General features: G+C 42.8%; 1 protein-coding gene across 2 annotated transcripts; it reads left to right on the top strand.

Moving 5' to 3' along the window:
* The first annotated feature begins 213 nt into the window (after positions 1 to 213).
* On the top strand, positions 214 to 25,831 carry LOC110082173 (acyl-coenzyme A synthetase ACSM4, mitochondrial). 2 transcript variants are annotated; one of them, XM_020799511.3, is made up of 15 exons: positions 214 to 414; positions 1,032 to 1,089; positions 3,131 to 3,376; positions 4,332 to 4,542; positions 5,624 to 5,834; positions 9,263 to 9,406; positions 10,762 to 10,918; positions 11,957 to 12,036; positions 13,985 to 14,108; positions 16,564 to 16,644; positions 18,232 to 18,333; positions 20,439 to 20,566; positions 21,876 to 21,975; positions 23,520 to 23,639; positions 24,890 to 25,831. In XM_020799511.3, exons 3-15 carry the CDS (start codon positions 3,176 to 3,178, stop codon positions 24,974 to 24,976), a joined length of 1,746 nt encoding a protein of 581 aa, XP_020655170.3. In that variant the 5' UTR covers positions 214 to 414; positions 1,032 to 1,089; positions 3,131 to 3,175; the 3' UTR covers positions 24,977 to 25,831. The 2 variants fall into 2 exon arrangements, with proteins under 2 accessions (XP_020655170.3, XP_020655169.3); XM_020799510.3 differs by lacking the exon at positions 1,032 to 1,089 and having other exon boundaries at positions 215 to 414.
* Positions 25,832 to 27,197: the final 1,366 nt, after the last annotated feature.

Genomic DNA, 27,197 nt, shown 5'->3' with positions numbered 1-27,197 from the left:
GTAAGAATTTGGTTTGAAGGGAGGCCTTTTCCCAAAGAACAGAGCAAGGCAACCTTTGAACATGGAGCAACGGGCGCCTATTCTAAGGGTAAAGAAGCTAGGAGAGAATAAGGATTCCAGGGGTCAAAGTTGTGTTCCAAGGCCAGGTGTCAAAGAGCAAGAGACTGTCACATTCTACTGATTATGTCAATTATTAGAAGATGCTGGCATTCAACATCTGGCCCCAGCGTAGACTTTAAGCTGTCTAAATCTCTTGGCTGCAGAGCTACAAACAAAGGCCAGACAGGATCCTCTACTGCCATTTCTTCCAGCCAACGGACTCTGTGCCGTCTTCAACCACAAATAATCTCTTAAAAGGCAGCCGAACGAGCAGCAACGTTGGTCTCCGTGTTCCTGGTCCAGCTTCTTGAGCAGGTCAGTCCCGTGAGCAGATAAGTCTCTTCCAACACCTCTTGAGTAATTCTGCCTCAAAAAAAAAAGGTGATATGGTCCCTGCAGCTCTCTGAAGTGTAGGGATTCATGATTCCCCCTTCCTTTAGCTGCTCATCTCTTGGGCACAATCAAGAGCCATAGGTCCAAAACTCACAGCTCTAAGGTAGATCCTCTTCCATCTGTGTCACTGATGTGGAGCTTTAAACCTCACACAGTCGAACAATCAATCGAAGTGGGTTTTGTGGTTGCAAGAACCACTTGGTGGGTGTTAACGTGTACCAACAATGTTTACCTGGCCTCTGGCAGAGAGGTTCCTATTTTAACCATTCTCCTGCCCTGAATGGAGGGTCCTGCTTAGGATCATCACATCTCCCTTCCTCTCCAGCTTTCTCCACTGCGTGTTTCCTTTCTCCTCACCCTTCTGCCCATCACTGCTTGACGCACTGAAGAGAAGGACCTGAGCCAGAAAGGGACATGAAATGGACTAGCCTTGCCTCCTGCTTTAAACGCGTTTATTTCTTGTTTTATAAAGTGTGTATCCTGTCGTTCCTCCGGAGAGCTCAAAGCAGCCTATGTTCCTCTCCTCTTGCCCACTGTAGACTCACAACAACCCTGTGAAGTAAGTCAAGCTGAGCGAAACTGGACCCAGGTCACCCTGTAAGTTTCATGGTTGAGTGAGGATTCGAACTGGGATCTCCCACATCACCAGCTAGCTCTCTGGTACACCACTCTGACGCTGCCTCACCCCCTACCTATGTACCGTGTTTCCCCAAAAATAAGACAGGGACTTATATTAATTTTTGCTCCAGAAAATGCATTAGGACTTATTTTCAGAGGATGTTTTGTTTTTTTCATGTACTATAGTCTATATTTATTCAAATACAATCCTATCATCTTCTTCTGGTTGCTGCACAATGGTGGAGAGCAGGGTTTCACTTAACTAGGGCTTATTTTTGGGGTAGGGCTTATATTACGAGCATCCTGAAAAACCATACTAGGGCTTATTTTCAGGTTAGGTCTTATTTTTGGGGAAACAGGGTATTATCTTCAATTCTCAATGCTGAATAATCTGCCTATGCCAGGGTGCGAAAAATCATAGAAATGTTCAGAAAATTAATTGTGTTCACCCTCAGTAACTGGTCTATTCTCCAAAAAAAAACAACAAACTGCCATTAGAAAATGTGCGAATTTTACAAACGTTTCATTGATTGAAGATATTCTACATATGTGCATGTGACATTTTGTGACATGGTGAACTGGATCTTGTGTTATTATCTCTGTGCGTATTGCCAGCATCTGATTTGTGCTTGTGGTACTCTGCAGTACAGCGATGTCTTGCAAGATGAACGCCTCGCGGGACAAAAAACCCGCAAGACGAATGGTTTTTACGATCACTATGGTGCCTTGCAAGATGGCTTCTTCTATAGCTGTGCTTGGCAAGACAATTTTTTTTCAAGACCGATGCCTCACAAGATGAACGCCTCGCGGGATGAAAAACCCACAAGACAAATGGTTTTTGCAATCACTATGGTGCCTCGTAAGACGGCTTCTTCTATGGGTGTGCTTCTCAAGACAATTTTTTTTCAAGACCGATGCCTCGCAAGATGAAAAATATTCATTCGTCTTGCAAGGTTCCCATAGCAATGCATTGCAAGATGATTTTTTCACAAGACAGTGCTACTCCCAGAACAAATTACATTCGTCTTGCGAGACACCACTGTAATATAGATTGTGGTAGATTGATAGCAAGGAGTTCAGATCTTGGTGTTGGTATTCTTTCCTTGAGTTTGACTCAAATTGAGTTGCACCACTCTGTGGATGCAGGAGTGATGATGTCAGCAGCAATTGCCACTCACTGAAGGCTTCGCTCGGCAATTTTGGGGAAGGCACAACATCATTGGCTTTATATATGAATCACAAACACACCAACATTGCCTTTTAATCAGCTGCAATTTGCCTTTAGACAGTCGCAATCTGCTACTGGTGATGACATCCTCCCCACAGCACACGCCAGCAGCAAACGGAACTGCTCAGCAGGATTTACGCTCCCCCTTCACAAGGGATGGGCAAATTTGTTAAGTTTATTCTCTCCTGTTTTCACACTCAATTGTATGTTTCTTTTCCTGGTCTGTCTGTACCCATTTTTAAATACTTTGTGGTGTATTTTTGCTTCAGTCTGTGCACACATTTTTAAATGTACACATCTTCCAAAACAATTTTTTTATTTAGCAAAGTGTCCTGTGTGCATTTATATTTTTTTTTCCGAAATTCAACCCTTTTTGGCTTGCATTTATTCAAATGTATACATTGTAATGCACTGTTTTCTCCCCAAACTGATTAATTCTATTCTATTCTTTTATTTTTATTTTTAAGAACTACGCTGCAAGCATTGGAAAAGTACATGTTTTGAGGTCTATTCATGTTTAAGTTTGAAAACTATGAATATTTTGTATTATCACTGAAGTATGGGCTGGATAGATCTCCCACCGTAACTCGTAACCTTCAATCTGCTGGGGTGTGCAGGGCATGAAGTAAAACTAGCCTACCTTATAGCATTGTTGTGAAATTCCAAGATAGTAAATGTGAAGAGCTTTGAGAACTCCAGGTTCTCTGTGCTGTTATTATTGTCCTCGGTGGTGATGGTCATGGCGAGTTCTATTGTAATAATATTTGCCTTGTCTACCATGATTTCTTGTAGACTAAGACTTAAATCTACCAACGCTTGAGATCTAATGGTTCTGCCATGAAAACCTCACTTAAATCACAGATATTGAGATCCTTCTGGATATTTAGAAGTCTCCATCGGTCATTTCACAGACAACACAAGTTTCTTGGCTCTCCCGTTTTTGCGCAATATGAAGCCGTAACCCATGGAGAACAGCCGCTACCCGAGTACTTTAACTTTGCCAGCGAGGTACTGGATAGATGGGCACAAACGGAGAAGGCAAGTTTCTTTCCTTTTACGGTGTACTTCTTTCTTAAGAAATATGTCTTTGGTTGTTGTGGGTTTTCTGGGCTGTTGGGCCGTGTTCTTAGGATTTCCTGGAGCTTTCAAAATGAGTTAGTTTCTAGAATAATAGCTATTCAAACTTTTATTTGGTTGAGGAAATCTGCCACCTAGTGGATAAGTATAGCATTAAAACCTACAGATATATTTCAATTAACTTTTTAAATCTGCCATCTGCTGAATGAAGATGCAACTGCATGGTGTAGATGAATTTAAATTGATTGAAATCAGTCTGTATTTTAAAAACTAAGTACGTAAGTCCAAGATGCATCTTTGTAAGCAAAGTTTCAGGTATCCAGGATTCGATGTTTTGGAGGTATGGCAGAGACATACACTCTCCCCTTTAATATCAAAGTGTTTATTTATGAAACTATTTCTAACTCATCTTCCAACCTGAAAAAAGATATCACCCCATGTGACATAAAATTTAAATTTTAAAAAAAATTACAGAAAGAAAAATATTTTCAAAACTGAGAGCCAAGCTAATACTTTTAAAATAATTTACAAGCCATGCGGAAGAAAAAGAATTTCACAACCCATTTAAAACTAAACAAAGAAGCAGCCAATCAAACTTCCTCGGGGAAAATTCCTGAATCTGGGTAGCATAACAGAGAAGGCCCTGCCCATGTTCTCGTTATGGGGGACAAAAACATTTGTGAGCTGGGCATAACACCTGGATTGTTACTCTACACCAACGATTCCCAACCTTCTGTCCCCAGTTGTTCTTGCACTAAAACACCCAGAAGCCTTCACCTCTAGGTGTGCTAGCCAGGATTTCTGGGAATTGTAGTCCAAGAACATCTGGAGATCCAAGATTGGGAAGCACTGTTCTTACACCAGTCCTAAAATCCATGTAAGCTGTACCCTTCCCCCTCTCTCTTTCATTTTGTAGGATGGAAAGACCCTTTCCAACCCAGCACTATGGTGGATAAATGGTAGAGGAGGTGAGGTGAAATGGAGCTTTGAAGAGCTTGGAGTCCTTTCCAGGAAAGTGGCCAATATCCTCTCAGATCAATGTAGCCTGAACAGAGGAGACAGGATTCTGGTTATTCTTCCTCGAATCCCTGAATGGTGGTTGGTAACTGTGGCTTGCATAAGGGCAGGTCAGTGAAAATAATCTGAACGTTACGGGAATCTGGCAGAAAAGAGATCAGGAAGTAGCTGAGGTCTTCATCTGCCCAGAGCTTTAAAAAGTTCCTTTTGTGGTCTGTGACTCTCACAGTTCTCCCCAAGCTCTGGATCCTAGTAGACTTTGTTTAGAGGGTTGGGGTATAAATCTAAATAAAGTAAAAGTAAAAGTAAAGCCAGCAGAGCCACTCAAAACCCAAGAATTATGTTTTAAAAGGCAGTTCTTGCATTTCTCACTACTCAGAAGCCAGATTATTTTTACTTTTGTTGTGCCTCAGTGGAGCACGTAATTAGTGCTATTGCATGCAGGTCAGAAGCATACAAGGAAGTACTCTGTGATTCCTCCTAGTGGCCAGTTTTGATATTGCATCCCTGTACAGTGCAGTAGATAGAGTGCAAACTAGGACTCATGAACCCTGGGTTTGAATCCCCATTTCACCATGGAAACTCATTGGAGATGGCAATAAACTGTCGTTAAGTATTTCTCATACCTTGGAAATCCTACTAGGGTCACTATAAGAGAGAACCAACTTGATGGCACATTATACACACTCACACTTCATACATTCTAATAACAGAGCAAAAGATAAAATCAAATAGTACTTGCCATGTGACATAAGTTTGATTGAAGAATGGAATAAAACCTGGACATTTCTTTTCAAAATGCTTCTTGAAATCTATTAAAATGTAATTTTGAACATTATTACATGTTACTCATTACACCTGAAGTAACTTCATTGTTATTCATTACTACTAATTATATTAGACAGTAACTTTTTGCAAGTAGCCTTTTTACTTGTAATTCATTATTTCCAAGTTCTGTGGTGAGCAACTATGCTGGCATTGGGGTTTTGGGAGATGTAGTCCCAAAGGACGTTCCTTCCCCCCCCCCCCAAGCTCTGGATCTGATCTCCTCTTAATTGAAACCACAAAAAGTTGGGCCCGTCCCTCCACCTGCCCAAGGATCCATGCCCTCCACCTTCCTCGAGAGCAGGCTGGAGTGGAGGTCAACAGCCATTTCCCCATACTAAGACCTTCACACTGCTGCTGTTGCAGGAATCACAGTTATCCCTGGAACAACTCAACTGACAGCGAAAGACATCCGGTACAGACTCCAGGTTTCCGAGGCCAAATGCATTGTCACTACGGATGCTATGGCACCTGTGGTCGAGTCCATCGCAGCTGAGAGCTATGGATTGCAAGCCAAACTCATGGTATCTTCGGGAGGTGGAAGAGACGGATGGCTGAGCTTCAACGAACTGCTCAAGTGAGTGGCACACCTTGCCTATCTTTGGGGCCACCTTTGGGACATTCTGCTCTCGAGACCGAAGGATGCCTAATCTAATCTTACTCTACAGGTAGAAGTTAGCTGGACTGGTAACCTAAGTACTGTCCACAAGACCTTATCCTCCATCACACTTGGATCCCCACCTTGTTTAGCAGGTCCAGGATAGACTGGGTGGCACTTATGACTCTCCAATTAAGAGGAACATTTGTGAAAACAGCTGGAAAGTAGCCTCTATGCATCTGGACCCAAGCCAGGCACCTCTTTGTGTCCAATGGTAGGGCTGGCCCTGTGTGCCTTCCAATAATATATAACATGATTCGAGTAATGACCTGCTAAAAAGCATGCATTTTTGTTTGCTGGAAGCTTCCCTCTCGAGTTTTCTGAGGGAGGGGGGAGCACTGACATTACCTACCAATTCATTTTGTACTCATTTTGCACTCATTTATACTTCATTTTGTACTCTATAAATAGCTCTAGTTTTACTGTGGTTTTAGAGCAAGAGTGGGCAAATTTGACCCACCCGATGTTGGGACGACAGATTCTCCTTCTCTATTGCCTGTGTGGGTTAGACTGACTGGATTTGCAAGCAGAGAAACATCTGAAAGGTCCCATCTATTGGAGAGGCTTGTGGTCATCACACTCTGAGCCCCCTACAAATTAGGAACCCTTGAAGTGTTGTTGGTGTTGTTTCGTAGAGAGGATTTCAATGTCAGCCAATACGAAATTAAATTCAAAAGGGCCTCCCAGATGTATTCAGGAAGAGACAGATAATGGTGACCTTTGGAGGGAGCGGTCTGCAGAGGTAAGTTATTTTGGGTGGGCCTGACAGAGATTTGAAAATGTGACGATACAAGTGTGTTAATGGTTTGAGAAGTTTAGGCCATTTTAGGGTGCCATTTTCCATTCCACATGTCTGGCTGACCACCACCTGCTCAGATTTCATTGCTGGTTTTCGTGGCTTAGGTTCCATATTTATTCTCCCTTTGTTTTCTGTTGCACATGAATCATCCGAGAAAATGTAAACGCAGGAAGGCCACAGCTTAGGCAGTTGAGAAATGAAGGCTAAACATCGACAAAAGAGAAAGAGGGGAGCAGCTGGAAAGCAGAGGAATGCTGAAACAAAGCAGAGATCAAACCTCGGACATCTAATTTCTCAGATAAAAATAGATATTCATTTATTCATGCTCCACCTCCTCATCCCCAAAAGGGGAGTTAATGGACAACTCCCAGCAGGTGATCCGAAGGGCCCTTCCAGTGGCTTGGATAGCAAGGCATTGTTACTTAAAAGAATATGATCAAAACACAAAAGAGAGTCAAGAATTTAAAGCGACTCACATTAAATCCTGCTTTGAAGCCATTGAAGGCTTCCATGTTTTAAAAGGTAAAGGTAAAGGTTCCCCTTGACAATTTTTGTCCAGTCGTGTCCGACTCTAGGGGGCGGCGCTCATCCTGCTCTTCAAGCCATAGAGCCAGCGTTTGTCCGAAGACAATCTTTCCGTGGTCACATGGCCAGTGTGATTTAGACACGGAATGCTGTTTACCTTCCCACCGAGGTGGTCCCTATTTATCTACTCGCATTTGCATGCTTTCGAACCGCTAGGTTGGCGGGAGCTGGGACAAGCGACGGGTGCTCATTCCGTTGCGTGGATTCGATCTTACGACTGCCGGATCTTCTGACCCTGCAGCACAGGCTTCTGCGGTTTAGCCCACAGCGCCACCACGTCCCTTTCCATGTTTTAAAGCTCTAAAAAAATATTGGATTCAACTGGCAGCAACGTCATCCTCTGCAGTCAGTCAATTCTGAAAAACCTGCACATTTTTTTTTAACTCTCTGCCAGAGGAAGGCCAACAGGAAATATGTGTTTTGGTGGGGAGTTTAGCCTGGGCTCATTGGGTTCAGAATTCCAGAGCCCAGGGGAAGGGCACTTAAAAAAGAAAAAGCCTATGTACAAAAATGGTTAGAGATTCCCATTCATAATTCACATGCTGCAAAAATGCTCTGTTGTTCATTTCTCCCCGGCAGGTCTTGTTTGATCTACTGTATACCTGAGAGAGGAAGACAGAGACACACACCCAAAGGCAATAAATCTAAGAGTCTGGTTTATCAGTCATGTTCTGAGCAGAACATGATTTCCACATAATTGCCATTTCCAAGGCATCTTTATATTAATTCACTCACATAAGACTTCCTTAATAATTGTCATATTGCAGGTAGACATTATTTCTTCACTGATATTCATGCATCTATGACAAAATACGATCATTAACTATAGTCGACATGTAACATGTCCTGATCAAAGCAAGGTACAACTACACACAAGTATGAAGCCTGAGTAAATTGGCCATCCATTATCGGAAGCCCCTTGTACAGTACCTGAATGAAATAATCCCTTCCTTGTTTCATCCCTGGAACCATTGGTCCACTGCTGATGCTTTGCTCTCAGTTTGGGCATGTCTAAGCATTCATCAAATTGGGTCCAGAAGCACCCTTTCCTCTTGCAAGCACCAGCAATTTGCAGCAATAGTGAAGTATATACAGTAGGTATCATGGTGCGTTATAATGGGCCGGGATACGAGATACTGATTTTTCCTACACGCACGCTAGACTTGTGGGGAGAGGTGGTCTGGAAGTCCAAAACAGCACAGGAATAGAGGATGGAACCTCTCTTGCACATTTCTTAATTACAAAACCCATGTTCAATACAAGATTTTAATCACATATCCCATCTCATCACAGAGGATACTTTGCATATATATGTACATGTATGCCTATAATCTTAGTGCCCAAGGCTTCTCTGCTCTCTTGGTAAAGGCTGTGTGATAGGCAGATGCAGGGAAAGAGTGAAGGAATAGGGGGAAATGACTGGGCCTGAGCATGCCATGGACATACTGGTTGTAGTCACCTGCTCTCCGTATCCTTTGACCTGAGAAAGAACAGTTGGAGGCATTCTTTGCATGTGGGTAAGTGCCCTGCACTAGAGATGGGCACAAACTGAAAGTTGGGCGGTTTGGTGTGGTTCGTTTCCTGACCGAGCCACTGGTCCAGTGCTCCACCCCTTCCCGTAGGCATCCCCTTGGTGGCATCTCTCTGCCCCGCCTCCTCTGGGTGCTCCCAGTGAGGGAATGCCTGCTGGACGGGATGGAGTACCGAACCAAGGATCAGTTGCTCAGAGGGGAAATAAACCATGCCAAACTGTCCATCTCTACCCTGCACTCTGAATTTCAGCACTTTAGGTCAAAGCCCTAAACACCCTGGTCTAGTTACAGCTTTGAGTACAGACGGGACATCTTTTATGCCTAAAACAAGAACTTCCCGGACGAGACCACCCCCAGTGCAGCTTTGAGCCTCGCCTGTTTTGTAAACCCTTGTCCTATCTTAACCATCAGGCTGGTTGTTTCCTGCACAGAGAGGCCCCCGCTGACCACACTTGTGTGAAAACCAAGATCGAAGATCCCATGATGGTTTATTTCACCAGTGGGACGACAGGAGCTCCTAAGATGGCGGAGCTTTCCCAAGGGAGCCTCGGCTTCAGACCGATCGCCAACAAAAGGTACCTGTGAGAGTCCCATGAAAATCTCAACGACCATCATGGCAGTTTCAGAGAATTCTCCTTGTAAAGCACCGTTGTTATGAATTCATTATGAAGGGGACAGATTGGGCAAGTTTATAGAGGATCTTAGTTTATTCAGGAGTTCAATAGAAGACAATCTTAACCAGTGAGTAAAGGGAGCTGCCTAACCCAACTTCCTTTCCTTACTGGTTCTTGCATGTGGATGTCTTTATCTGAAGAATGAAAAAGTCTCTATCAGTCTGTTATGTGATCAGGAAACATTAAAAAAAAAGCAGGCTTCCAGATCAAATGGAGATACTGACTTTTTAGATTAGACATGCGAGAGCTAGGACCGAGGGGAGCAGAACTAGCTTGCTGTCTTTGTTCAATGATTAATACCAGTTCCTTTATTATGAAAAGCTTGAACAGAGTTATTATTAACCAAAATCACTATGGATGGAACACCCATATTCAAGAGAAGTGTGGCTTTGACTACTAGCTGCTGAAGGGAAATAATTCTGTGTTATATGAACCTCAATGCATGAGAGACACCATGTTAGACGGCTAGACTTACAATGTGGAGATCAAGATTTAGATCTCTGCTTAGGTTAATGGCTGACCCCACCATGTCTGTCTAACTGGTCTCAGAATGTTCTCAGAATAAATGCGGCAGAAAAGTAGTGATATACCTGAGGTCTTTGAAGGAAAGGTAAGATTTTTAAAAATACAGTAACTTCTTTAAAAATCATTAGTCAATGACTGGATTTACCTCAATGGTAATACCATGGAATGGAACGTGTCAACTTGACTTCTCAGCCTCAGTGCAGTGGAGTGTACAGTATAATTCTTCAGTCTTTGAATCTGTCAAACCGAATATAATTTAGTTGAATTAGGGGTGGCCCAATCACAATCCTGCAAGAGGCATTGGGCTGTAGGTCCCATTTAGCCCTATAGAATACAATCAATGTAAAGGAATGCTGGAAACTGCAGTCCAGCAACAATTTGCCCATTCCTGGGCTAAATCCTGTTGTTGGTTCCAAGTAGAGCAGACCCAATGAACAAATGAGATTTTTAACATCAATACTTAATGTATGTCTCATTGATTCAGTGGGCCTCACTCTAGATGGGGCCAACAATTGGATGAACCCCATTGACTATGGGCTGTCAACCCACACAACATGAATGTGACCCATCAATCCTAATCCAATAGAGCAGAATTTGTCAACCATTAGGCATGACTTGTGACCCACTGGGTACAACTTCTTGATGTTATTACCACTGAGTACGACCTTTGATCAGAGTCCTTATTATGTAGTTCAACTATCCATCACAACTTTCTTTCCACTGTTTATCAGATACTGGCTGGATACAACCCCCTTAGACGTCATGTGGTGTACTGCAGACACTGGCTGGATATTAACTAGTCTGGGAGCTGTTTTTAATCCATGGGTCTGTGGATCATGTGTCTTTGTACATAACATGCCACAAGTAGAACCGTCAATCATCCTAAATGTAAGATGGCCCATCTCATGTGGGTTTTCTTCTCCTGCCTCTTTCTATGTTCTTTCTTTCCTTTTTCTGTGTCTCTTCTTCTCCAAGAAGCTTGGACTCGTCCAAAAGTAAAACTCAGGACCTCTCATGTTCTAAGAGATTGCCTTGCTTAGTTGTACCTGGAAATCTTGTATCCTGCAGTATAGTCAGATTTCAAGCCTCATCACCTCTGATGTTTGACCATGCTGGCTAGGGTTTCTGTACTCTAAACAAAATGGGCATTTCTGGATTACCATATTTTTCCGTTTATAAGATGACCCAAAGTATAAGACAACACCCCCCTTTTCTAACCCCAAATTAGAAAAAGCAGGGATCAAAGGGTTCCCTTTTTGCTAAGCCCTGTATCTTCGCAAAAGACAGCGGTAAAGAGCTGCCTTCCGTTTATAAAATGACCCTCAATTTTTTCTCAAATTATTTTAAGGAAAAAGTGCCATTTTATACATGGAAAAATATGGTAATACCACTCCTTCTTATTCCTTTCCTACTAGAGGATGGACAGCATCATGGTTATTCTGCCTTTGGATGCTACGCCCTGATTGTACTAAAAATGCTTGTAGAAATGGACAAACCGTCCATTTTGGACAGTACTCATCAAAGTATAATTAAACAAAGGAGTCTCTTGGTGCAGTGGTTAAACTGCAGTGCTGCAGTGAAGACTCTGCTCATGACCCGATTTCAGTCTTGGGTTCAGGTAGCCAGCTCAAGGTTGACTCAACCTTCCATCCTTCCAAGGTTGGCAAATTGAGTGCCCAGCTTGCTGGAGGGGGCAATGTGTAGCCTGCGTAATTAAATTGCAAACTGGCTAGAGAGAGATTTAAGCACTATGGGGTCATATATAAGCACTATACTTTTGCTTTGCTGCATCGTCCAGCGCCATCGTGTCTATTAGTGTGAGACGCCAACATGATTCGCGTATTTTTGGTAGATTAAACCTCGGGCTTAGGTCACATGGTGGTGTTCATTCACAAATGTTGCTTGCCTTTTTTTTTTATCTACCAGACTCTCTCCCGATTTCCCATCACCACCATCCTGGGTGCTCCGACCTTGTTCCGCATGTTGGTGCAAAATGATTTGAGCAGGTACCAAGGGGAAATTGCTTTTAAAAAATATCATTGCAAAAGAGTACTTACCTCGTTATGTCTTCTCAGCAGTGATGTTGCTGAACAGTAGAATTGCTGAGTTGAAAATGCAAATCATGGTGACTTAGAATGACAGAATCATGAGATTGTAGGGACCCCGAGGGTAATTGGTTCCAACCTCCTGCCAATGTAATAACACTATTACAGACATAATTCTTTGTTTGTTTGTTTGTTTGTTTGTTTGTTTGTTTGTTTGTTGGTTGGTTGGTTGGTTGGTTGGTTGGTTGGTTGGTTGGTTGGTTGGTTGGTTGGTTGGTTGGTTGGTTGGTTGGTTGGTTGGTTGGTTGGTTGGTTGGTTGGTTGGTTGGTTGGTTGGTTGGTTGGTTGGTTGGTTGGTTGGTTGGTTTAGCTAAGGAAGTTTGCTTTTAAAGTTTTAAACATTTTAATCACTTAATGTGTTTTCAAAAATTGCTTCCAGTACAGCATAAAACTTACAATCCAGATGCCTTTCTGAAGCTCAGATTGCATCCTAAGGTTCTGAAGAGCGCTTCCCATGTGACAGGGAGGGGGTTAGGGCTGCCATAGCAGCAGCAGGCTGGCCCCTCGGATCACTGGTTTCCAACCTTAGGTCCTCAAAAGTGCTTGGACTACAACTCCCAGAAATCCTGGCCAGCACAATTAGTGGTGAACGTTTCTGGGAGTCTTGGTTCCAAGAACATCTAGAGACTCTAGTTTGGGAAACACAGCCTTAGATTCAGAGCCCAAACTCAAGAGCAAGGGTGGGCTCTTGTGATGTCACAGCAGCAGGGCAGATGAGGACTAGCTGTGGGGGCGGAACTGCCTTTGAGCCAGTTGGTTGTGGAAATAAATGGGAGGGACATCCGGCTAAACAAATTGAGAACCTAAAACTAGACAATATGGCACTCAATAGCTAATCAGGGATCAATATATGCCCAGTGAGTAGGACAGTGGCTACCATTCCTGTGTGGCTCTAAGTACAGCACACAGAACATGAAGGGAGGTGTGTGTTGTTGTTGTTGTTGTTGTTGTTGTTGTTGTTGAGGCAATTAGGACTTGTAAAATGCACACTGACGTTGTGCAAATGCAACACACATGCAAACATATTTGCATGGAGCCAGGGAGCCCTGGTGCTTTCTGGCATGGATGAAGATGGATCTGCAAGCTTCAAAGCATTCATACATGCAAATCAAATTGTCTTCTTCTCCAGTGTTGTCCTCTCTGAGATTTCTCTGTCTCTATCTTGGAGGCATTCGGGGTCTTTAGCTGATGCTCTCACCTGGTAACCCAGAGAACATAATTTTTCATTTGTTTCCTGTATACACAGAAAGTCTCATAATTTCACCAGCAGAAAGACCACCTTTGAAATTTGTTTGCTTGTTTGTTTTCACTTAGAAGGTGGACTTACCTGAAACATTACATTCCAGGCACCTTCTCTCATCTTGTTAATAATACCAGCAAATTCTTTAGGCCATGTATATATTTACAAATGATCTTTCATTTTTTTACATCAATACTGTTCTTTATAGGGATAGGGAAAATCTGTCCCTTTCGCCTTCTCTCCTATTTGCATTTTTAAAATCTCAAATTGCAAATATGCCAACAAATGCACATTTTAAGTAATTTCTTAAAATGATCTGAAATTAAACTCTGGTGAAATGGAAAATGGAGAAGTACTCTCAGCATTAAGAGAAACATGTAGTACTTTCCTGCCATACAGATGTGTGTTTTTTCTTCAATGACACCAATTGAATTCAGCACTAATATAGTTGCTTACACAGGCATGCAAAAACCCATCTAGATGGATGGATCAATCACTTATGATTTTGTCCCACATATGAATATCTCTACCTGATGAAATCTGTGCATGTTGGTAAAGTTTTATTTCTAACAAAAAAGAAACTGATTTAAATTTCTCACCCCTTGCTAGTTATAAGTTCATGAGCCTCCGCCATTGCATAAGTGCAGGAGAGCCTCTAAACCCTGAAGTGATGGAGCAATGGAAGAAGAAAACAGGACTAGACATCCACGAAGCCTATGGACAGACCGAAACGGTAGGTTCACTGTGGATGGACATACAGTGGTGCCTCGCATAGCGAGGTTAATCCGTTCCGGATTAACCTTCGCTATGGCGAAACATCGCTGAACGGGACAGAAAAGCCCATAGGAATGCATTAAACATCATTTAATGCGTTCCAAATGGCCCGAAAACTCACTGTTCAGTGATGCTTCCCAGGTCCGGCAGCCATTTTCGCGCCCTCGTTTTGGAGCCGCCGAACAGCTGATCGTTGGGCTTTGTTTTGCGAAGATCGGTAAGCAAAACGCTTACCGATCTTCGCAAAGCGAGTTTTGCCCATAGGGGCCATCGGTATGCGATCGCATTTGCGATCGCTGAGACCCCATCACTATGCGATTTTGTCATTATACGGTGCGCTCGTTAAGCGACGCACCACTATATCAGACTCATTCTGTTCCACGTGACTTCTGCATATACTCAGTTCTAAGCCCATTCCATCATCTTTTCTGTGAATTTTGTATATATTCAAATTATGAATTTTCCTTATAAAATATGCATTCACCGCCACCACCACCACCATCATCATGTGATGTCAAGTCAATTCTAAGTTATGGTATCCCTTTCCAGAGTTTTCCAAGTACAGCATACTCCGATTAGGTACCTTTCAGTCTCGAGAGACCATGGTAACATGCTCTGTATGGAGGTCTTGGAACAGCGTCTGGTGTGGCTGAGAAGGCCAATTCGAGAGTGACAATCCCTTCCACATTGAAGACAAATCCAATCTGTTCCCTGTCCAGCTCCCTGATTTTGCTGGTTTCGGGACTGCCTCTTTGCCTCGGCCTGCTGGACAAGGGTCTCTTCAAATTGGGAGAGGCCATGATGCACCACCAGGCTGAATGCTCAGAGGTCAAGGTTTCCCATCTGTTGAGATCCATTTCCAAGGCTTTCAGATCCCGCTTGCAGATATCCTTGTATTGCAGCTGGGGTCTCCCTCTGGGGCACTTTCCCTGCACTAATTCTCCATACAGGACATCTGAGTACACTCAGAAGTGGTTTATCATTCCCATCTTCTGTGGGCATCCAGGAATTGTGAAGGCCACCCAGCTTGGGTCTTCTCCCAGCAGACCCAGTGGGGAATTAAAAACTCAGACTCTGGCTCCGCAGCAGATGCTCACCCCTGAGCTATCCAGCTAGCTGGATACACATTCACCATGAAATATACAATTGCTTTTTGTATGCAGTTTTCTCTAAAGTACGAGCCCTTTTTTCTATGCTTTCTTCCTGGTACGTATAGGGTTTTTTTAGCCAAGGATTCAATCATGTCATTCAGGAAAATGCGCCATCTGAAGGATTTTATTTGTGGTTTTTGCAATGTTCTTTGTAAACTGCCTCGGGTCCCGCAAGGGGTAAATGGTAGGATAGAAATTGAACAGGTTAAATCCATTAAATAAATTATGGTGTACATATTGACTCCAGGAAGTTAAGAATACACTCCAAACAAAACTCTCCCACACTCCTAGGTCACATATTTAAGTCACACTTTCAAAAGTATTATAAAGCAGAGTTTTGGAAAATCTTCTTGGACTGCAACTCCCATCATCCTTTACCTTTAGTTATTCTGGCTATGGCTGGTGAGAGCTGCCATCCTGTAATATCTGGAGGGCTGCCCATTTCCTAGTCTTGTGTTGAAGCATAAACAGTAATAAGTGTTAAAGCACCATGCCTTGTAGCATTCACACACTTGAATGCCACCCGCACACCAACTTCTCTGCCTGCAGGTCACTTGTTTAAACCTTGGAAATGTCACTTTTTTTGTGCTATAGGGCCCAGAATACTCCATCCATCTGGCACGGAGATAGTAGGATTTGTAGTTGTTGTTTTTTTTTAAGTAACTTTTCTGAACTCTTGTTTCTGTCCACATGCAGCCTCTTCTTCCATGCACAACTACTATTCAAAGAAAAAAATAAAAAAAATTCCTTATTTAAAAGCTAGACTGCTTTTAAGTTAACAGTACATTGAAGTAGCTCTTTAATGCAGTGATGCAGTGAAACCCGGGCTGAGGCCCCAGGAGATTCTGACTGGCCACAATGATGTCATCTGCCATCCTCTTTCCCACTCGGGCTTTAGCTGCAATGTGGACAAGACCCTGCAGAGGTGGTAGAATTTTCATGCAACAATGTATTTCCGTGCTCTCTCCCTGTTGCGTTCCTGCTGGTATGTTTTGCCTTTCGGCAGGCCACTGAAACCCATTAGATTTACAAAAGACCTGCTCCTAGTGAAAACGGCAATGTCTTGTTTCTCAAGATGGACAAAGACAGGTGACCTCTGAGTATCCAAGGAATTCAAAGCTGAACTCCTGTATACAGTTGCTGGGGTGCAAACCGCATAGCAATCACTCACTGGAGTTTGTTTCTGAGTAAATGCACATCGGGTCAACTTGCACGAGACCCTTCCTATTTTGCCATTCACAACAATGCTCCTCTTTGAAACAGGGCATGGCCTGTGCAGTCCTCAAAGGGATGAAGATTAAGCCAGGCTCCATGGGAAAGGCTTGCGCGCCGTATGATGTTCAGGTTGGTGAATGCTGTTTTTAAATATCCTTGCTGTGAAATGCCAAAGTGGAATGGCAAAGCTCTGAAACGTTTTTTGGTGGTTTTTTTTGGGGGGGGGGGAACTACAGCTCCCAAAAGACCCCCAGCTTTTTGGGAGATGTAGTCTGAAAACTAGCTTTCTAAAGCTATCTGTAGTCAGGACATACATTGCAGTGAGCAGAAGGGTATAGCGATAGATAGATAGATAGATAGATAGATAGATAGATAGATAGATAGATAGATAGATAGATAGATAGATAGATAGATAGATAGATAGATAGATAGATAGATAGATAGATAGATTGTGTACTGCACTGACCAGTGATCTGCACTACCCCCCTGGATGGTTTGCATCCAGAGTTGAATTGAGTAAACAGTAAAACAAATCATAAATATTGTGAAAACAAACACAACATATAATCAGCTAAACCAATAAAAACCAGACAATGGTAAATGGGTAATCTAAAACTAGTCCATCGTATTTGGTTAAGAGAAGATGCTCTCCAAATCTTCGTAAACAGCCTCGTAAACAGCCTCTGAGCGTCCTCGGAAAGGCAGTTAGGGAAGAGGCCAGGTATAGCTCCATCGGGAGCCCACTCCAAAGGGATATGGCCACAACTGGGAAGGCCCGGTTTCTGGCTGATGACTTCCTGGCCCCCCAGGAAGCATCGCGTGTGAGGAACAGGTGGTGAAGGTGGACATTTTTAGGGAAAGACACTCTGACATGTACAGAGGTCCCAAAGCATGAAGGGCTAAGCAGCTTGAATCTGGCCCAGAACAACATAGGCAACCAGTGGAGGTTGGCCAGAACTGGAGAAATGTGCTCGTTCGTACGTCTTCTCATTTGACGCCAGTCTGGCTGCTGCATTTCTGTACCTGTTGGAATTCCTGAGTCAGTTTCAAGGGAAGCCCCACACAGAGAACATTGCAGTAGTCAGTCCTTGAGATCACCAGCACATGCACCAACATCTTCAGGACTGCTTTGTCCAGATACTGGCTTTCCTCATCCAATCTCGCCTTGGGTAGACCCAACTAAATCAGTTGGGCTTAAATAAGTGTTGATGTTTCACTTGTAAACTTACTAAAAGCATCTGCTCCAGGTGGGACAAACCGTTAGATTTAGGACCCTCTCCTTTTGAGTTTTCCATATGCCTCTGACTGAACACTGTGCGAAGATTTTATACATATTTTGATAATTACAATGATGATTATATTTGATTGTATTTTTATGATGTTTTATAATTGTTTGTAAGCCGCCCCAAGTAGACTCTGTCTAGAAAGGCAGGGTAGAAATCAAATCAAATCAAATCAAATCAAATCAAATCAAATCAAATCAAATCAAATCAAATCAAATGAATGAATGAATGAATGAATGAATGAATGAATGAATGAATGAATGAATAAATAAATGAATAAATAAATAAATAAATAAATAAATAAATAAATAAATAAATAAATAAATAAATAAATAAATAAATAAATAAATAAGAGAATGTTGGCCTAGATGTGCTTTTGGTCTCATCCAGCATGACTTTCATGTTCTTTTATTCTCATGTCCTCTTCTTCCAGATTGTAGATGAAGAAGCCAACATTCTGCCTTGTGGGAAAGAAGGAGAAATCGCCATCAGAGTGAAGCCGAATAGGCCACTTGGTCTCTTTTCTCGCTATGTGGTAAGAACATCAATGATACCTAAGTGATGCATAAGGAGATACTGTACTTCTGAGGGATGGATGAATCCCCAGAGATTTCCCTTGAAAAATTTCCCCAGAGCTCAGACAGGCATCAAGAAACATAAATAACTTGTTGGTCTCATGTAGGTTTCCCCACCAAAGCTGATGCTTATGTTTTTATAAGCCTTTTTTCCTAACACAAGCACCACCTCAATAGTAATGCCAATGGCCATGCAATCCAGAATGAAAAACAAATGCCCAGAAGCTGCTGCTGAAATGAATGCACCTGGGGAAGTGGCAAGTGGAAAGGGCAAGAGAAAGAGTAGCTAGAAAGATCTGGTCCACTCAGAGAGGGAAGTGTTAAGATGTTCTTCTTCCATCAAGGCCCAACAAGAATGCTAGTGATGAGGAGTCTAAGGTCAAAGCTACAGGAGATATGAATATTAGGAGAAGCATCTTAGCAGTGAAAGCATTTCAATATTGCAACCAAAGATGTGGATTCGCAAACTGCGGAGGTGTCTGTTGGATTGATTCTAGCTCTGGATTTCTAGCACTGAGCAGACCATGGAATAAATGAGATATAATATCCAATCCAGATCTGTGCTTCTATGAAGGTGATGTTATTGGCATAAAGTGGTATCCTAGAATCACACACTGGTTTAAACACATTGTATATATTTTTTTATTCAGAACTAGCAATGAATACCAAAATAGCCATCCAATTTTCATCATTTATTTGTTTGTTTTTCATTTCTATGCCAGTGAAGGGGCCCAAGGCAGCTAACGATTTGTTAAAACACGCTGTACTACAAATCAATTAAAAAGTGAAACGCCCATTAAACATATAATAGTGATTAAAAACAGTCAGCTAAATATTTAAAAACTTTAAAAGCACACTTTAAAAAGAATGCATGCACAGAATCCAACAAAGATTCCATTTTGTCCAATTGAGTTATCAAAAGCGCAGCTTAAAAAGGCAGATCTTTAACTGTCGTCAAAAAGACAAGAGGTAAGGGGTCCAGCCATACTTCCCAAGGAAGAGCCTCCGACAAACCCTAAGCAGCCGGCCCTTTCTCGTGTCTCCATGAAACACGCTCGTGAGGGCACTAAAACAAAATCCCCAAAAAGGGCTCCGCTGAAGATCTTAAGAGATTGGGGGGAAACAACATATAGGGAGGTACAATCCTTCTGATAGCCTGGTTGGCTATAGTTGCAAAAATTAAAAATAAATCATTAACTTGTAGATTTGTATTCTTTAAATCAATCTCCCTGGAAGAGGCTGAAAATCCACTGAAGCAAAATTGTATTTCAAAACTGGGACAGATCACAAAGGAACAAAAAAGTAGTAGGTTTTTAAAATCTATACAAGTAAAAGATTGCCTCAAGTCATCTACTAGGCTGTCCTCTGTAGAGGAAAGAAGCAGGTGTTCTTGTATGGGTATATATTGTTAATATGGGATTTTGGGATATTTTCTTTTACTACAAATCTCTAATATTCCAGTCTGGGAGTTCTACCTAAGAGACATCTAAATGTGGCTCACCTGGGAGAAAGCCCTCAGCCGGAAGGCTTTGAGGCTTAGCTGGGCCTAAGTCCACCTAACTTTTTAAACGAAAGCTCCCAGTTAGCAGTGAGGCAGGAAAAAGAAGTTGAGGTGGATTCAGGCCCGGCTGAAGTCTTCCTCCCAGGCGAGCCACATTTAGGTGCCATCTGTTGGACAGGCAGAACTTCCAGAATTGAGAATTATGGGATTGTTGTAATCCAAAAAAAATCTCATCCCTGATGTACTGTCATAAGGCTGGGCCATTAATGGATTATAACTGAATTGGTAGTTATATACAGAGTTGGGCCAAGATATTCTGCTACCTGAGGCAAAGTAGCGAATGACTGCCTCCTATTCATTGATGCCAAAGGAACTAAAGCCAGCCAAATTCTTTTGGCATAGAAGGCAATTTTAAAAGCACACTATTATAACAAATAATTGACCATTTGCTGCCATTTCTTCGTGACACAAAAACTCTGCTGTCCTGCCTCCCTCTGCCTAACGGAAAGACCGGCCCTCGTAATGCCTGCTGCTAATTCAACCTTTCTGGAATGTGTTCTTTAGGATAATCCAGAAAAAACAGTCGAAACAATACGAGGGGATTTTCATGTTACTGGAGACAGAGGACTAATGGATGAAGACGGATACATCTGGTTTGTTGGAAGAGCTGATGATATCATCAATTCTGCAGGGTTGGTTCTTTGTCCCCTAATTTTTAAAATGCACTTTTATTTGCACAATGCAAGCGTGATCCCAAGTTTGCAGCTAAGGCAAATGGATCAAAGCAAAACTGGGGAGAAGGGATTTATTGCTATATGACATACAAATACAAAATAAATCCATTAAAATAAAATAAAAAAGTGGGAATAACCAGCAGTAACCTTGAGCTTTTTCAGATAGATCATTTGTCCTACATCTTTTTCTGTCATTTGACAGAAAAAGAACCAGGGTTTTCAGGATTTGTGTCCAAATTTTTAAAAATCAACCCCTCTGATCTTTAAGATTTTTTTTAAAAAATCTAAGAATTCCATATCTCTGCTGGAGATCCTTTGATGAAGCCTTTCTCTTTCCTTTCCTTTTTTGGAGTGCTAATTGAGTAATAATCAAAGTTTCTGACTTGATGAGTTCACCATGCATGTCACCTAACAATGGAAGGTGCTAAACTCTGTCCCCAGTAGAAAGCATTTTAGAAATAAGATGTCCTTCAAGAGACATTGAAAGGAGGTGACTGATGGGGGAAAATTACTCTGTGGCACAAGATAAGAGGAGTGTCATATGGATGGTGGGGAAAATGCCAGCAACACCAGTAAAGAGCTGCAAATTTCAAGGAAAACAAACGCTCCTTCTTGAACAGCCCATCCATGAAAACCCAACTGGTCCTACACTGAACAATATGAGAAAAAAAGAATATTCAAATATAATGCTGTTTATAAGCTAGGGACGTGGTGGCACTGTGGGCTAAACCGCAGAAGCCTGTGCTGCAGGGTCAGAAGAACAAGCAGTCGTAAGATCGAATCCACGCAACGGAGTGAGTGCCCGTCGCTTGTCCCAGCTCCCGCCAACCTAGCGGTTCAAAAGCATGCAAATGCAAGTAGATTAATAGGGACCACCTCGGTGGGAAGCTAACAGCGTTCCGTGTCTAAGTCGCACTGGCCATGTGACCACGGAAGATTGTCTTTGGACAAAACGCTGGCTCTGTGGCTTGGAAACGGGGATGAGCACCGCCCCCTAGAGTCGAACACGACTGGACAAAAATTGTCAAGGGGAACCTTTACCTTTACCTTTATAAGCTAAATATGCTAAAATGTGGAATCAGCTGAAGTTGTCAAGGTGACATATTCCATTGCTTCCCACTGCTGAAAACCTTTCGCCATGCATGGAAAAGTCATGGGTTTGTGGTAAGCCACATAACGAACATGGAGAAGATTCTATATTGAGTCCTTCCCAGCTTCAGACAGGCTTGAGAAGAACTCTGTGTGATTATTGGTTTCCTTTCCGTAGGTATCGAATTGGACCATTTGAGGTAGAAAGTGCGCTTCTAGAGCATCCAGCAGTGGCAGAAGCAGCTGCAGTTAGCAGCCCAGACCCACTTAGGGGAGAGGTAATTAAAATAATAAGAGACAATATGGTGTACTGGTTAGGGGTGAATTGGAAGTCAACGTTCTAATTCTCACACAGCCATGAATCTCATAGGTTGTGGGCCATTATGTCTCAGGCAAACCCAGAGAGAAGCAGGGCAAGCTGGAACTAGAGCATCTGGGGCTTTGTCTTGTGGTGCAGAAATTGAGAGGATGCCAAAAGTAAAGGTGGGACAACTGGAGAGCGTCAGGAAAATTAAGGGCAACATCTCCCAAAACTAGTGACTTTCAGGGGAGGGCTCCGCAGGGGTGGCTGGAACTCGTCTGTTGCTTTAGACAGAAAGCAAAGCACTGCTGACGCATTCAGCACAGTCCCACCGTGGCAAACCTCCCCAAAAAAAGAAACCAAAAGGTTATGCTTTTTAAGAAAGAAAACATGAAGGCACCATGTCCACATTCCCTATCAAGACATGGTAAAGGTTGCCTCACGTGATGCCCATGCTCAGAATCCCGTGTCCAAAGAGGAGGAGGAGGAGATTATGGCATTGGGAGCATCTGATGTGCCCCCCAAAAAAGAAGGGGAGGAGCCTCAGAGTCTAGGGGGGCAGGAGGTGATGTTTCTTGCCCCAGGTGCCAAAATTGGTAGTTACAGCTTTGAGTGGAGTACTGGTGATTTTTTCCCCCAAAATGGTGCTTTCATCTTAGTGTATTTTAACAGTGAAATAATGTGCGGCTTCTACGTAAGCAGACATAGATTCATGGAATGATTTAGTTGGGAGGGGCCTGTAAGGCCATCAAATCCAACCAGCCTTGCTTGATACAGGCATCCAAATCAAAGCAGATCTGACAGAGGGCTGTCCGATTTTTCTCTTGAATGCCTCCAGCATCGGAGTGGTTACCACCTCTTGAGGTCATTGGTTCCACTGTCGTACTGCTCTAACAGTTAGGAAGTTTTTCCTGATATTCAACCGAAATCTGGCTTCCTTTAACTTCAGCCCATTGTCGCGTGTCCTGCACTCTGGGATGATCGAGAATAGATCTTGCCCCTCCTCTGTATGACTGCCTTTCAAATATTTGAAAAATGCTATCATATCACCTCTCAGTCCTCTTTTCTCAAGGCTAAACATGCCCAAATTTTTCAGCCTTTCCTCATAAGGCTTGGTTTCCAGCCCCCGGTTCATCCTTATCACCCTCCTCTGAACTTGTTCCAATTTGTCGGCATCCTTCTTGAAGTCACATCCGACTGATGACAACCCTAATCGTGTGGTGTCCAGAACCGCACACAGAACTCATGATGAGGCCTAACCAGGGCCGAATAGAAGGAAACTAGCACCTCATGAGATTTGGAGACTGTACTTCTTTTAATATATCTCAAAATAGCATTGGCCTTTTTTTTTCCAGCCACATCGCACTATTGGCTCATATTCAACTTTTTATCTACAACAGTTCCAAGATACTTCTCACTCGTGGTATTACTGCTCCTAGATCTTGCAACTGTGCATTTGGGTTCCTTCCACCCCTAATATCTATAGAAATCTTTGCTTATTGCACCCTCTCTGCCTTTTAGGTGGTGAAAGCATTTGTAGTTCTATCTCCTGCGTACACATTACAGCACAAGGAAAAATTAACACTTGAATTGCAAGAACATGTGAAGAAAGTGACGGCCCCCTACAAATATCCACGGAAGGCAAGTGGTGCCAGAGAACTGGAGAGATGTCCAGTGGGGTGTGGTATTGTTATCCAAAAATTGTATTATTTGTGTGTGTCGTGTGCCATCGAAGTCACATCCGACTCATGACAACCCTAATCTGTTTTCAAGATATGAGATATTTAAGGAGTGGATTTACTAGCGCCAACACTACCATCCTGTGAGTTTCCATAGACAAGCAGGAATTTGAACACAGATCCCCTGAGTCCTTTATATAGATAAAATTATATTCACTATATATAGAAAATACTCACTTAATATCAATTAGTAAATAACATAACATCTTTCTTCAAACTTGTTTACAGGAAAAATCACTGGTCAGAACGTATTGCTGAATAGTTCAGTGGTTTAGGTATCTGGCAAGGCTGGGAGTTCAGTTCCCCACATTGGCACCTTGACAGGGGCTGGACTGGATGACCCATAGTGTCCCTTCCAGCTCTGCAGTTCAGAGATTATGATTTTTAATTGCATAAGGGAAATCATACAACTCCGGATGACAAATTGGCACTCATTAGCCTGGTGCTGATCCGAGTTACTGGGAGTGCGATTCTCCTTACGCAGGCATAAATCAGTTATACAATTCCGGTTGTTGTGCATAACAATACTAGGCATCAAAATTAATTTAGTTCTCGGAATGATATTATCTCCTCTCTCCCTCCACAGACACACACACACACCCAAAAATGCTCAGGGTGATTTTGAGATGGAGAAGATACAGGGTAGCCTTCAAAATAAGAGGGGACATATTGTAGCTCTGTCTGTATTGATAGTGTGTTAATGCTGTGGATAGCCAAGTGTCGGTCTCCAGATGTTGTTGGACTACAACTTCCACCAGCCTTAACCTGCACACCCAGTGGTGAGGAATGATGGGTGCTCCAGTCCAGCAACATGCATTGGGTAGAATTAGGAGAGCTGAGATCAAACCCCCACTTAATCAACCCAGCTGGAGGGTGGCAATGGAAAACCCACTTGTGAACATCTCACAAACCTTGAAAGCCATATTAGGGTCACCATAAGTTGGAAGTGAGTTGACTGCACATGGCAGCAGCAATGATAGCAATAATAACATGGTCATGGGGGCCTCCGTTTGCCTACACAATTTTGCAGCCCTTCAGAGCAGGCGCCAATCCTTCTGACTGCAACATTGGCTGATAGTAGCTGCCAATGCACAGAGCTGCATCCCGAATCAAGATAACCAAGCTCTATTTTTTTCTTTCTCGTTTTGCTAGATGGAGTTTGTCCAGCAGCTGCCAAAGACAATCACAGGAAAAATCAGACGGGTCGAACTGCGGAAGAAAGAGTGGGAGCAAGTGTAACATGTTGGGGTGTTTCTTCCAGTAAACTTCTTGCGCTGACATTTACTCAAGGCTGGCTGATACTGGAATGATATGTTGCTGGGTCAGATTTGGGCTGGCACCGGATGCACCAGCACAGCTACTGAAGTTGTTACGAGGATTGGAAAAGCCAACAGCCAATCTGATGACTTCCAACATCCTTCCTAAGCTAACTGGGTTCCCTATAAGAAAGCATCAGCAATACTTCCAGTGATTTTGCAGTTCTTTCACTTGCTGCCTTTCAGAGCAATCACAATAGTGTTGTCTTGAGTCAATTGTAGCTTCTGATAACAAGTCGGGATGGCCGGACAGTTGTCCCAACAGGAAAAGGTTCATGTGCAATAGGGGATTCAGAAATATATGGAATTCACCAATTAATGTAATTTTCAGATAATTCGAAATACCGGTGTATCTGAGTTTGAATTTGGTAATTCAAAATATCTATAAGAATAATTCCTAATATTTTGAGGCTCATTTACTACTATACATTAGAAAGCAAAAGACTAGGTTTCTTCTTGTTAGAGGAAGAAGCTAAAATGAAATCTGTTTCTCAGGCTTCCTGGAGTGATTTCGTGAGAAATGAAACTTCAAGACCCTCTGGCATCAAGAGTACTGGGGGCAGAGAACTCAGTGCCTGCTGATTGGAGTTACCATGTGTTTCCCCAGGGAGGGGCTGCAGACAGAGCAAAGTTTGTAAACGATGTCTGCCTACACCAATGGAATTTAGAAGGAAGCTCAGTATTTTTTCACATTGTTTCTTTTGTAATGAAAGATGCATATAGCTGCTTATAAATCCCCTGAGCATTTGTTGTTAGGATATGCTCTGGTGCAAGCCTACCCTGTAGCAGTTTTCTCTGTGTCCTTTTCTGAACCTTCAATTTATAGTTACATTCTTTACATCTCATTGTATATTATTTCCTTAATATTGTTAGGAATAAGATGTAGGATTAGTAGAGTCATAGATTAATGCATTGTAAATCAACAGGGAAATAATAATATTAGGTTTAGGTCCTTCTGGGGCATATCAGGCAGGGGAATACGATTTTGCTGTATATAGACAGAGGTATTAAGTTAGTAGATTTTCTGTCTCTGTGTGTGGTTTTCATTGGAAGAGTTTCTGACTTGCTGTAAGCAGAATCAGGTGCTGTTTTTAGGCAGAGTCTGTAAGCAGTATGAAAAGTTGGTGTGGTAGGCACTTAGGGAAGGCTGCAGGACAGCTGCCTGCACCCACTACAGCAGCTTCTGCTGGGAGGAATGGGAGAGGGGGAAAGGACAGCCTTCGCCAGCTGTTATGAGTCTCCAGACAAAATCTGTCACCCTTCTTCTACATTGACACTATGAAAGACCAGCAGTACAGGGGGGCAGGGTGTCTGCCAAGGAAGTGGCAGAGAAGCCTCTGGTTTAAGGTGGGACAGATATGAGTGAACCTCAGACATGTTCTAGTGATGTCTTTGTGCAAGCCAGTCAGGGCAAGAGGTTCTTTGGGAGTGATGTGCCAGAAGGGCAAAGACAGCATCCACGCTCAAGCTGACACTGTCCCACTGCTGCTGCTTTTGTGGTTAGGAAAGAGATGTATGAAGAGCAACCAATATTGCCTTCCATATCCATACCATGCAGATCCATCATATTTAAGGAAGAGTTTTTCCCGAGTCCCAACAAATATCTCCTGTGCAAAGCAGCATCGTGGTTGGTGGGAACTCCTCTTCAAGTACATATACCTCTGGTGTGGGGGAGGAGTAGACTGAGGTTACTCAGGTGGGCACTATTTCAGAAGCATATGACACAGAAATCCCTTCTGCCCCTCCAGCGGCACTTGGCCCACCAGTTTCCAGAACTAGTAGTGATGACAAGTTAGCAATCCCTGCTAGAAATATGCAGTCAAAAACTGCCGCTCTCATGAAGTCAATAATCTGAAAACATTTTCAGCAATGTGCAACAGAGGCTTACATGGCAGGGTGCATGCACTGCAAGAAGATGTTCAAGGATGTTCAAGCATCAGCAGGACTTGGGACAACTCTCCAATATTAGCATGCTTAGCTACCTGAAGACTTAGCACAGGGCATCGCTGCTGGCAAATGGGTACAGTGGGAGCAAGTGGCTTTCTTATTGTGAAGGGTAAGAGTCAACAGAGGGCAGAGGTTGAGCCATCAATCCAGGGAAACCAAGATGAGCAAATAACAAGAGGTGGGAGGTAGCAAATGTC

This window comes from Pogona vitticeps, chromosome 13, assembly GCF_051106095.1.
Source record: "Pogona vitticeps strain Pit_001003342236 chromosome 13, PviZW2.1, whole genome shotgun sequence".
Taxonomy (NCBI): domain Eukaryota; kingdom Metazoa; phylum Chordata; class Lepidosauria; order Squamata; family Agamidae; genus Pogona; species Pogona vitticeps.
The sequence above is the reverse complement of the archived record's forward strand: the minus strand, read 5'-3'. Positions and strand labels throughout refer to the sequence as shown.